Source organism: Acyrthosiphon pisum, chromosome A1, assembly GCF_005508785.2.
Source record: "Acyrthosiphon pisum isolate AL4f chromosome A1, pea_aphid_22Mar2018_4r6ur, whole genome shotgun sequence".
NCBI lineage: Eukaryota > Metazoa > Arthropoda > Insecta > Hemiptera > Aphididae > Acyrthosiphon > Acyrthosiphon pisum.
In genome coordinates this window covers 56,257,512-56,270,171 of record NC_042494.1, presented here as the reverse complement: position 1 = coordinate 56,270,171, position 12,660 = coordinate 56,257,512, and the positions used below count along the sequence as shown (strand labels likewise).

Here is a 12,660-nt window from a genome sequence, read left to right as displayed (position 1 = left end):
ATTAAAATCAGTTAAACCAAATTCTTCCAGTTTTGTCTAGCTTATTAGTCTAAAAGACACTTTTTTTTCCATTGGTTGGAGCCCTCTCCAGCCCCCTTAAGGTTTATTTTATGATATGGAATTTAAATATATTGAAAAACATTATAAAAAACAAAACTAATGTTTAGATTGGTCAAATCTACATTAGTTTTAATTTTTGACAAAACCTGCTGCAGCCTCCTTAAAAAAATTCTTTTCAAATTATCATGTTATTCGAATTTTCACAATAAACCGTGAAAAGTCGCCGATCAGTATAATTTTTTTTATATACAATATGCATTCGTATATTATGTGTTTGTACTCAAACCGCGGTTGTATTAAATGTGAATTTGTTTTTGAAGCGTGTTTCTTTTAAATCAATTTATGAATACGACGACCAGTCGTTTCTGATTCTCAACTGCCCACCCACCCAAATGATCTACACATCATTACACCGTGTGTCCAAAATATACTTATTCGCTTATTCGCGTACAAAGCGTATTATAATATACTTAGGTACCTATAGCCATGTGGCTACCTAATATTTACCATAAGCCATTAATGGCCCACCGAAAATATTTAATTTAATTTTAATTTGCAAAATTCATGCAATTCCGATTATGGTATAACTACTTACACGTATTCAGTCAAGTTATATAGGTTCAGTTATGCGTAGAAATCTAGCTGCGAAGTTAAAATCTTAAAATAATATATTACTGCACACTCTGCTGCTGTATACGTACCTATATAATATTATGTTAAACGAATGTTTAAAATAATTCTCTCTTGCAAAGTCCCGAAAAAGTATCTTTTGGCAAAAAAAAGTTTATGGACTTTTTGCTTATCCCGCGAGAGATTGACGCCCCGGCGCCGCCGTAATATACATATTATATAGGTAGTAGGTATACGTCATACATTATACATATTATTATTATTATTATATTATGCTATAAGCATTATTATTATTTCGATATCTTTCAGGTTATCAGGGGAAAAAGAACGTTTTTCGTTTTCCATAAGTTTAATCGGTTGTACATATTATAATCGTATTTATTTATCTTGCGTTCACACACACACACACACACACACACAAATACGCATATATATCGTTAACGATTCAGTGATGAAATATAATATTAAACACACAAATGTACGTATATATACCTCTTCCACCGTCAACCATCATCGTGATTGGTGCGTACACGGAGATTCCATTATCAAGCGTAATATTGTTTGTGGGACATGTATACGTACCTATATTGTATATTACTATACACCTATACATATATATATATATATATATATATATATATATATATATATGAGTATATCTATATTATATTATATTATATGCGTATATATATTATTATATTATTTTAAAGCGGTAGAAATCAAGAAGGGTGCGAATAAAAAAATAATATTTATATACTGGGCGTGTTGGGATATTTAATTTTGCGGAGCACACGTCATATTGTCATAATAATAATAATAATAATAATAATAATATTTAAAAAAAAAGTAGTTAGGTATATCCACATAATATGCATAATATTTATACGTATATTTTAATGCATTAAATGTGAATTTCAACGCACCCGGAACGTTAGTTTCCACTTTGGATATTAAATATTATGTATTTTATACTGTTGATATTGCGTGGCCGTGGAGTGATTGATTTTAATTAAATTTATTGAGTGCCTGCGTATTCTATTGTGTATTGTTTTAGAAAATGTTGTGCTTACATATTTCCAGCATTAATTCATAATATTATATAATAATATGGGCCAACTACCAACAAACCGAGTTTAGTTTTAAATCATTAAACAATAAATAGGTAGTAGGTACAAGTTAAATCGAGATCTTGAAAATAATGTATTACCCAACCTACAATAGGTAATAATATATTTTCGATAAATTTATGTCATTTTAGAAAAAAGTTCTAAACAATTAAATTAATATTTATGACAACAATAAACATTTTCAAAATAAATAAATTTTTATCACTTATTATAGTTACTTTTTAAGTTTCTAATTTTGTCGAAGCGATGGACTAGGTATATTATAATATAATAATTTTGATTTCACATCATAGAGCTGCAGATTACTAATTTAAAGCAGTGGCGGCGTGAACATTTTTCATTCTTGTGACAAAAACAATTTTAGGGTCCACCCACCCCCAAAGTTTTTTGATAATATTTTTAAGTACCTACTAAACTTTCAACACATAGTTTATATGTTATGAATTTATGATAAAGTGGGATAGATAGAGTATACTCGGTTCAGATATTTTTATAGAAAATGTATACTTTTCTGAAATAAAAAATAATAAGTTAACTTTAGACTAACTTTCGCCATGAGACCCGAGTCTCATAGAACCCTATTGTCACCCCACCACTGATTTGAAGCACGGTATTATATTTCAAAAATAAATAATCATTAAATATCATAAAAATGATTATATTGAGTTGTTCGAACCACGCCGTATAGGTAATGTAAATTATAATATATAATAGCAGTTGCAGGTTACACAAATCCCAAACGTGGGGGGTAATTTCAGTGTACGCACCTATTATAATATATAATATTATATAAAATACATAAAAGTACGTAATATACTATTTTAAAACGTTTCTTATTTCGACAGTAATCATCCGATTGTTGCCACAGGCAATTATACAAAATCTACCACACACACACACACACCTACACACGCACATAATATATACTTAGGGGAACCATCACCGCCGCCGCCGCCGCTGCAGCCTGCAGGGTAAACCGACGAACGGTTACGCTGCGCGCCCAGTGGCAGCCGACGGGACCGCGTTCACACACACATACATATTATACCACGGTATGCCGTGCCGGGGACGAACTCTGTGCCCGTAGGACATTACGTCGGATCAGTCGACTCCGGACCACGTTCTCGTGCGAACTACCCCCGAGCACAGTCGACGCGTTTTCCTCCTTGCCCGCCGACGTTTGTCGCAGCAGACGACCGACCGCGGTGGACGCCGAGATAAATAGGGTCACGAGCGGAGCATGCCGCCTCGAGAAAAGCGTCAACGGTCATCGGACACTTTTCGGCGCTCCGTTATTATTGATGTCACACACGCGAAAAGGTGAGAACTTTATCATAATAATAATAGAATAGTTCTGCCGACGCGGTACGCGATCGTGTCACGAATCCACATAAGAATTCGACGTCTTAAAATCCGGTACTGTTTTAAACGCAATGCACCTACCTATGTGTGATGTGTTGTATACCTATAGTCATAGGTTGTTTTATGTATTTATTACTTAGTCATAATACTATTTATAGTTAAAGATGCAGGAGAGTCAATCTTACGTGTCTAAGCGTAAAATTTTCCCGGTAATAAAATAAAAACAAGTGATATTGTATGCATTTGCGGATCTAGGGGGGGCAGGGGCCTACGCCCTCCCAGACCTCTTCAACAGATTATAATTATTATAAGTATCTAATTAACATAAACGACTCCAAATCCAACCTTGGTAAAATTAATAACCATTTCTTTTATATTTTTAGGAACGTCAACTAGAACATTATAATATTATGGTATATTGAATTTATGGCTTAGAAATAATTTTTTTAGGAGCCCCCCTAAAATTAAACCCTGGATCCGCCATTGTTTGTATGATGGTGTCTGATACATAAAAAAAATATAATCGCTTATCATAATATTAATGGTAATTATTGCTTACTATTTTCGAAAAACCTCTTGAAGTTATTTCTACCACTTACGATAGTAATATACTCATGTATATATAGTATATAACTCAAAGTAGGAGAACTTTAGTAAACACATATATAATAATAATACAATAGTATAGCTATTCACTGGTATCATTGGTTATACATTTTACGATCTGGATAACGTACGTAGTTGAACAAGTTGAATTTAAATGTTGAATACATTTTAGACATAATAATACATAATCATAATATCATGATACCGAATATATACTTGGCACCATGTACGTACATAAATATTGTACGTTAAACATAAAATTGTTATTTTGTTAATATGTTTTAATAATTTTCAACGTTTTTTTTAAATCATATTTTAGTATAATAAAAGAATTAATTTAATAATACTAAATTAATATGTGATTTAATACTAATCAATGAATAATTTTTTTTCATCGTGAAAATTGTTTAACTATATAACTGATCTAGTCATAAGTAAATTTAATAGGTACTATTAAATGATTAATTCACTATATAATTTATATTCAAAACGTACCCATAATAGTAAAAATAATTAATAATATTATTATGGTGTATATTATATTATATTGTATATAATATGAATCATCCATATTTAACATTTTGTTACAAATAGTATAAAAATAAATATAAAAAAAATTTTAAAAAAATTTAAATTATTGAATAAAATTTAAAAATTGTATTTATCATTTACTTAATAAAAGTAACTACATATTGGAGCAGTTTATTAGTTTAGTTACTCTAGTTTCTGTAAAAAAATGTTACACAGAAAATGATTTTTATAGTTTATAGGTATCACTAAAATTGTTATTGAACAGTAGTTTTATTTTTACATACCAATTTATTATAAATTATTTCTTATATTGAGAATAATTGATTTTAAATAAATTATTGATGTGTAGGACAAATAAATGTATACTTACAACACAATATACAATAATAATACAGAATTATATAAATAAACAACAGTTATTAAAAATTTAAGTTTATTTAATTTAAGTTTAAGTTGTTAATGGGCAATACAAAATATTTCAGATAAATATTTAATAAGTTAACGATTTATTTTTAGTACTAAATGTATAACTTTTAATAATTTATAACTTATAATATGATATATTAATTATTAATACACTTCTATCATGACATAGGTACTTAATAATAAAATACAATTATTTTATGAATATTATTCAATGAATTAAATCTACTATAGGTGTGCTAGCACTATACTTAATTTTGTTTTTTATACATTTAATTCAATATCCGCAGGTAGTTGTAAATAATTAACTTCAGAAGACACAACAATTCGAAAGTCGTCTTGGAAACGAATCGACTTTGAGGTTTTTAATAGATATTAGATATATTTTACATTTTGTTATATAACATTGAAACGCTTGATAGTGCACGACGACCGTAAATATCTAGAGGCAATGGTACAACGGCTGTTAGATCTTTCCAATGTTAATCCAAAGTATCTTTGGCCGCTATAAATAAACGACAGAGACGCGAATAGTGGCACAATGAATGTGGTAATGTGGCCTCCTTCGACCCAAATCATCAATTGTAGCAAATGGTGAATGGTTTTGAAACCAAATCTAGAAGCCTAAGATTATCTAACCGGAATTTTAATTATCAACCCCTACTACAGCCCAATTCGAGTATTTTGAATATATAAAATTAAAATATAATAAATCGCGTGTTTTATTAGGTATTTGCTTGGTATGTTTTTACTCGGACATCGTACATTTGTGAGCCACCTAAAAACGGCCACTAACACCGACTGTACACCGTGTATACATAACTGTTTGCCGAAAACATCGGGAAACATTGTTGAAATAACTGTGGAAAACTTTTAGCGTGAGTGAATTTTGATAATAAAGTTATTCATATTTTCATCGTTTGAATAATTACTGAGGGACCATGGTCGCTGAACGAGTGGTGTAACTTTTTGGTCGAGTGAACATTTTGTGGAGCAGTAAAAACCAATTAAGACAAAACTTCCTTGCGGTAATAAATCGCGACTAAAAATTAGCATCGGCCGACGTTATTTTGCTCCCGAAACCATAATATTATAATAGTATCTCTCTCTCTATCACAGCTTCTTACAAAATATAATAACATAATACCGTATGGTAATAATGCGTAAGTAAATATGTATATTATGAATACACGCATATCGTACGTCATAAATATTTTCATCGTAATATACGTATATATATCACATAATATAATATATACTACGACGAAAACGTATATATAATAATATCTTTACGGAAAGCGTGAAATAAAATGTGATCGTTTGAAAGTGATTCAATAAGAATATTACTCGGCGAAGTAAAGTTATTTTTGTCATCGAGAATGAAAAATAAAAAATAATTTCAAATTTATATCGAGAAATTAATTTAGAGTTACTATATCGTATAAAATAATAAATGTTATTAAAACGGTTTTTGTTGTTTTTGAATGATGTATTATTATGTACAGTCCGCTCGTAAAATCAGACTTATGCTTGATTGGATTATTTTCGTGCTCGGCCAACTTTATAACCAGATTTGTAATACCTTCGCCTTGTATATTTTTTCTCCTTTGCACAACAAAGCTTTGCATTCCCATGAGAGGGACACGACTTTTTCTCTCCTTTTTATTTGTCTTGGTCTAGATGCGTTCTCCCCCCGCCGTGTCTCTTCCAAACAAGAGCCTTCCCGATTCCGGAACCAAGTCGCGCTTCCTATTCGCCTTTACCCAGTTTGCATACGAAATTCATTTCTCAATTCTAGGTGGGAAATTGTTCTTTATTTCCCCCTACTTGATTTTCATCCCATTCTCTTGTACTAACTCTCTCGATCCGAGGGCTTATAAACTAAGCTTGACGCACGGGAATATAATATACTCGCGTGGCGTTACCGATGGGATAAAAATGTATTGGAAGCGTGTCTGCATCCGACGGGCGCGAAATTGAATTCTGGTTTAATCGCATTTTTATATGCATATACATCTATGCCATATATTATATGGACTTAAGTATCGCTGAAGAGGGTAAAAAGACTGAAAAGAATTAAAAAGATGTAGATAATAATACTATAAAACTCAATTGAGTGTCGTTCAACTCACTAAAAATAAACAGTTTTATGAACGGTCCTTTTCAAGTTCCAGCGTTAAAATATCGACGTTTATATTTTTAATACAATTACATTTTTAAAAAATATTAATTTACCGCACCTACTGTAAAAACAATGGGCCGTGTATTGTTGTGAACAGGGTTTGTGTTTACGCTGTCATACAACCCTGCAGCGATCAATAAATATACTTCATTTATCAAACGTAAGCTATACAAATGAAAATTATGGTTATAAAAATTAAAATAACACCCAGTGACAGACAATAATAAGACTGACGTATTTATTTCATTATGACTTGTGGTAGTAAGATTGATTGATTGGTTGTTATTATTATAGGTTTGTACTACGTATATAGTGCGTAGGTATAATAAACAAGAAAACTTTCAGGCTAATATTTTACGTCGCTGAATTTTTGTTTGTCAAATTCAAAATAATGATGTCTGTAAACTAAAAAACATTAAAATATTATGCAATAAATTTTTAAATAAAATAAAATACATTGGTCATTACATTATTGTTGCAGTTTAATATAGTGTTCTTTTGAAATATAGCCATTTCATCAAAATTGTCGTTGGCCCCCAACTACAGTGAAACGTTACGTTTAGGTACTTAGCGCGAGTCAGATTTAACGAGATTTTACTATATATGCACAAAAGAAAGGAAATTATTTAAGTGTTAAACGAGTAAGTATGTATTCATGTGTTGAATGCATTATTTAATGTACAGGTACCCACAATAGACTGAATTTATTATGAAATTACGTACACGTTTTTCAATGTTCTGTTTATGAAGGAGCAGTACATTGTACATATATGCATTGCGCGTATTATAATAATTTTATACTTAATGCACAATGCACATATTATACGAAATACATAAGAATATAATAGTCTGATTAATTTTTATTGGGTGAATTAATTTTATAAACGGTTGATTTCTACTCAATAATATTTTTATGCTTGTTTCCGATAAAAATATATATTATATTATATTATACGTCGTAAGTTAACCAATCAAAATGCATATTATGTGCAGGTACCTGTACAATATTATGATGTGCACCGTGTTAACGATCATTCATCGTTTTAATTAGCTCTATTATACGTATTCGTCGACACGCGTACGTGGGCCGTGTGACATGCCATTTTCAGTCTTTCTCCATTCATAAATTACTAGATTATGTGCGAGTTTACATACCGAGTATGTGTAGTGTATGTACCTATGCGTTTTCAGAAGGCCGGGTTGACAGGAAGACGGGACTTAAGTATTTCGGTAACTTAAAGCCAACCGAAACTTTGAATATTTACATTTTCACCAAAACACGCGCATCAGTCACCTTAGGCACCCCTCGAGCGACGGTTATGCAAAAACTTTTCAAACGCAAAAGAAAAGTTGCCCCGGCAATCCGTCATTCGTGCAACCCGACGCCGCTGTTCCTTGCCACATCATGGTCGCCGTGATAATATAATAATATTATGTCGTGAATATTAATACGCTGACTTCGAGTAATAGGAGGGGGGGGGTGGTGGGTGTTTGGAACCTGCGTCTAAACGCCGTGACACATACTGTATACACGACGATAACATTATAATTCAATTAACGTAATGCGATCGTAATCGAGACTAAATTAAGCGTAGACAGTTTTTAAAAGAACAGAAAATGCCGTGGTTTAAAAACGTAGCTATAATATTATAACACACCTACAACACATGATCGATCCTTTGCAGATAGTACGAGCTTACAAAAAAAAATGTAACCACGATAGTAATATTATCTTAGTTGGGTTTTGTTAAATGTTTTAATTCAAATTAAATATAGCACCTGTATATTTATTATTAAAACTGCACTATAATATTTTAACTCTATTTTGTAATTATTATTAATAATATTTAACGAACGTGGTTTAAATATTTACCAAAATATTATTATAACGATAAAATTAGGGTTGGCTGAAGCTTAAAGTTAATAAAAAATGCATGCATAAAGTATTGCCACTCCCGCTGACGTACACCTCCGCATTGTATATATAATATTATAAGGATAATTGTATACTTTCTAAAATTAAAAGCTGACAATCTTACCCTTAACCAAAATTACCAACTATATAGTTTCTAAGGGTTGCTAAAGTATAATGTGAAGCCCAGTGATAAAAATGAATAATTACGCATTGTTATACATCCGGTATAAAAGTTAGGTTCACTGTATGTTTTGTTGCGATATATGGAACTCTTTATTATTATGATGATGATGACGTGGACACAGAACAATAGAAGAAACCGCTAGGTTTCAATGATTTCGCCCGAGCTTACGTAGGATTTCGTTTAAATAAAAATTAAATGAAATTCATGTTGTGATGTGGGTTTATTATTTTGACCATTGTTATAGCCATAATAAATACAAGTATGTATATATATATTTTGTATAAATTTTATATACTATATGAGCTGGTAATATAACCGCCGAAAACAAAAGGGTCAAATCAGACCAACCCCATACTGAGAGCGAAAATTACGTTAGAGGATATTGAAGGGGAAAAATTATTTTGAAAAATAAAAACAGAAATCTGTCATAATCATACTTATTGTATATTATAATATGTTTGGCATAATAAATACACAGCTAACGTAATAAACGTATATTAATATAATATATGTATAATGCATATATTTATTTATTAAATTCGATATCGTACATGACAGTTATTGTAATTTATATACATGTAATATTTATAAAACGGCGTTTTTCATTAATTAAAAGTATTTATTTTATATTTACAGGTGTATAGAATGAGAAAAATTCGATCAAAGGTTGATTCTGCGGTATAGGAATATCAAAGAAAATTAAAATACTTAGCATGGCGGCTGTGAAGTCGTGAGTGCGGACGAACAATGGTAGTGATTATAAACGCTATCGTAGTTTCTTTGCTGTCAGTCGTCGTTGCAGAAGTCCAAAAAGAATGCGTTTTGGAGTTACCTACAAACGGCTCACGCGATGTTTACTGTGACGCCATACCGTACAAAGTCGACTTAACTCACACTAACGGTATGACCAAACTGGATATATCGCAAAATAATTTGAACGGGATTTATATCGCTAGTGATAAAAACATGACGGTACCAACAGTTGACTTGTCCAGAAATAACATCCTAAATCCTTGCCACGTTGCCATTAGTAATATGGTAAGAGTTGATTCCATGATACTATCGTTCAATAAGGTACACAATTTCTCAATGTGTTCAGACATTAGAAATCTAACGTTGAGTTGGAATTACATTAAGTCGTTGAATAAAACCGACATGGTAAATGCGTCTTCTCTGGAAGTTTTGGATCTTGGAAATAATTTTATCTTGTGGATTGAAAATAATACGTTTGTTGGAATGCCGGATCTGCAATGGTTAGACTTACGAGGTAACGCGTTAACGAGGATATCAGAAAAAACGTTACCAAGTACTACATTACGATATCTCGACGTTTCCGAAAACTATGATCTCGATCATACTACAGTATTTCAGCCCTTTGAGAATCTAGTTGAATTGAACATTGCCAAAAATGCAGAATTAGCACCTGTTGTTTTGGGTTCCGGTCCAAGACTTCAAGCATTGGATGCTTCGCATACTAATCTTACAGAAGTTCCAGTCACGCCAGCTCCGCTGTTAGGCTCACTCATATTGAGCGGTAATGCGATAAAAGCAGTGAATAGCGGTGACCTAGATGGTTTTCCCCTTCTCCATTTGCTTAACATTAGTGCTAATCGCATTACCATGGTCGAAGACGACGCATTCGGTCGGCTCGATTTACTGATCGTACTGGACTTGAGTAATAACTTATTGGAAACGGTACCCAAAAGTCTCCCAGGAAGTTTAGAAAAATTGAATCTAGAAGGTAATAGAATACAGAACTTGAGTGTCGAAGACTTTGAGGGTTGTAAACGACTGAAACAATTAAATGTTCGGAAAAATAATATCAGGCACATACAGGAACTTACATTTGCGTCGTTATTATTTCTTGATGTTTTAGATTTATCCGAAAATCCAATTAAAATGATTACTAGAGAAATGTTAACAGGTCCAGTAAGATTAAAAGTCTTGAAGCTGGAGGGGTTAACGGCACCAGAAACACCAACGTTCCCATTTACTGATACACGTTACTTGAACCGAATCCAACTGGCGTACAGCAAACACCTTGCTGCAATCCTGTTAAACGACAGTGCTGTACTGTCATCTTTGTTTCAACTTGAATATTTAGACTTAACGGAATGCGATGTGATTTCACTTCCCAACCGTTTATCTTATCATATGCCCAAAATGAAAACATTGATATTGAACGAACTCAAGTGCGTCGAATCGTGGCTCAGAGACTGGCTGTGTGAGATCCACGCACCCGACGATCAACATTCCAAGTTGAGTAAAACTGAACTGAGACTCAGGAACTACCGGCCGCAAAAACTCAAGTCCAGTGTGGAGGGTGTGCAATGTAGACGAGATAATGGCAGTGTTCAACAGGTGTTTGATGCAGATTACTGTGCCACGATTACTACGACTCCGACATATCGAGTCACTACGACTACAACAGAACAGACAGCAGTATTTGCACGGCTAAGAGCGAAAGACGATCCGAAGAATGTGCACGTTGCAGCAAAAACGACTCATCCAGGTATGATAGTTTTTGTGTGTATTGTATTGTTGTTAATACTTTTAGCGTGTGGCACTGTCTGGGTTGGAATGAGGGGTGATGCACTAAAGAGTTTACATTGGAGGCAAAATACAGCGGACGTGGATTACCAAAGTATCGAAATTAAGAGCCTGGAAAGTTTAAACCACGTAGAAAGGTGGTGAAATAAGTCTGAAGAATAAACTGTTTATAAGTCTAAATTTAAACTTGTATTATAATTTTTTTTTTTTTATGTTTTTAAAGTTTGAGACCAAAGCCGAAATGGCGCAGCGTAGCAAAAATGTATTATTTAAAAATTAGTCATTAATTCATTAACTATAACACTAATAAAACGCAATATTGCTATTGCTATAAATGATAATAATAATTTAAATGTACGTTATAATATGTTTAATACATACGTCCTATTGATTGAATATCATTTTATAAAATGTCAACAATATAATAATTGTATTTGTATCTTGTATTGATTTATGTTGCTGTGTAATCATATAGGTTGTTGTGAAACGTTGTAAAAAAAAAAAATGTAATATTAAACTGATATACCTTTAGTGTCATTTTCTGTAATTGTGAATAATAATATTTACGTTGTTCATAATTTTAAATCATATTAATAAAAAATCGTATATCGAATGCTACGCTGCTAAGTCCAATACATACTTCTGTTTGAATGTATTTGATTACTACTAAACTACATTATTTTAATTATAATTTTATGATGTATTATTGTAACTGACATTTTGTATGACTACATTATTATTAATTATAATTATAGACCTGACGTGTAAATATGAATTTAAGTAGATTAAACGTGGAAAATATTATTGTTATTATTTTAATTTTCTATATTATTTCGTTCCCATATTATAGTAATTATCGACTCTAAAAGAAGCAACAAGAGAGCGCAGCGACGGGTAATCGTCCATCGATATTCTGTTATATATAGTATATATATATATATATATATATTTGTGTGTATTTCAGCTACGCGTATTTTTTCGCTTTACTGTTAATGATAAAAAAGTGTTACAGTGCTGTTTCCTCTATGTTGAGTAATTGATGACAACTACCGGGGCCCAGTTGGCGTTGATTTATGGAACTTTTCCAGAG

The 12,660-nt window shown here is 31.9% G+C and overlaps 1 protein-coding gene across 1 annotated transcript; it reads left to right on the top strand.

Moving 5' to 3' along the window:
- Positions 1 to 2,883: 2,883 nt before the first annotated feature.
- On the top strand, positions 2,884 to 12,369 carry LOC100569159 (podocan). Its single transcript, XM_003246974.4, has 2 exons — positions 2,884 to 3,137; positions 9,657 to 12,369. The coding sequence occupies exon 2, from the start codon at positions 9,768 to 9,770 to the stop codon at positions 11,712 to 11,714; it is 1,947 nt and encodes a 648-aa protein (XP_003247022.1). The 5' UTR covers positions 2,884 to 3,137; positions 9,657 to 9,767; the 3' UTR covers positions 11,715 to 12,369.
- The last annotated feature ends 291 nt before the right edge of the window (positions 12,370 to 12,660 follow it).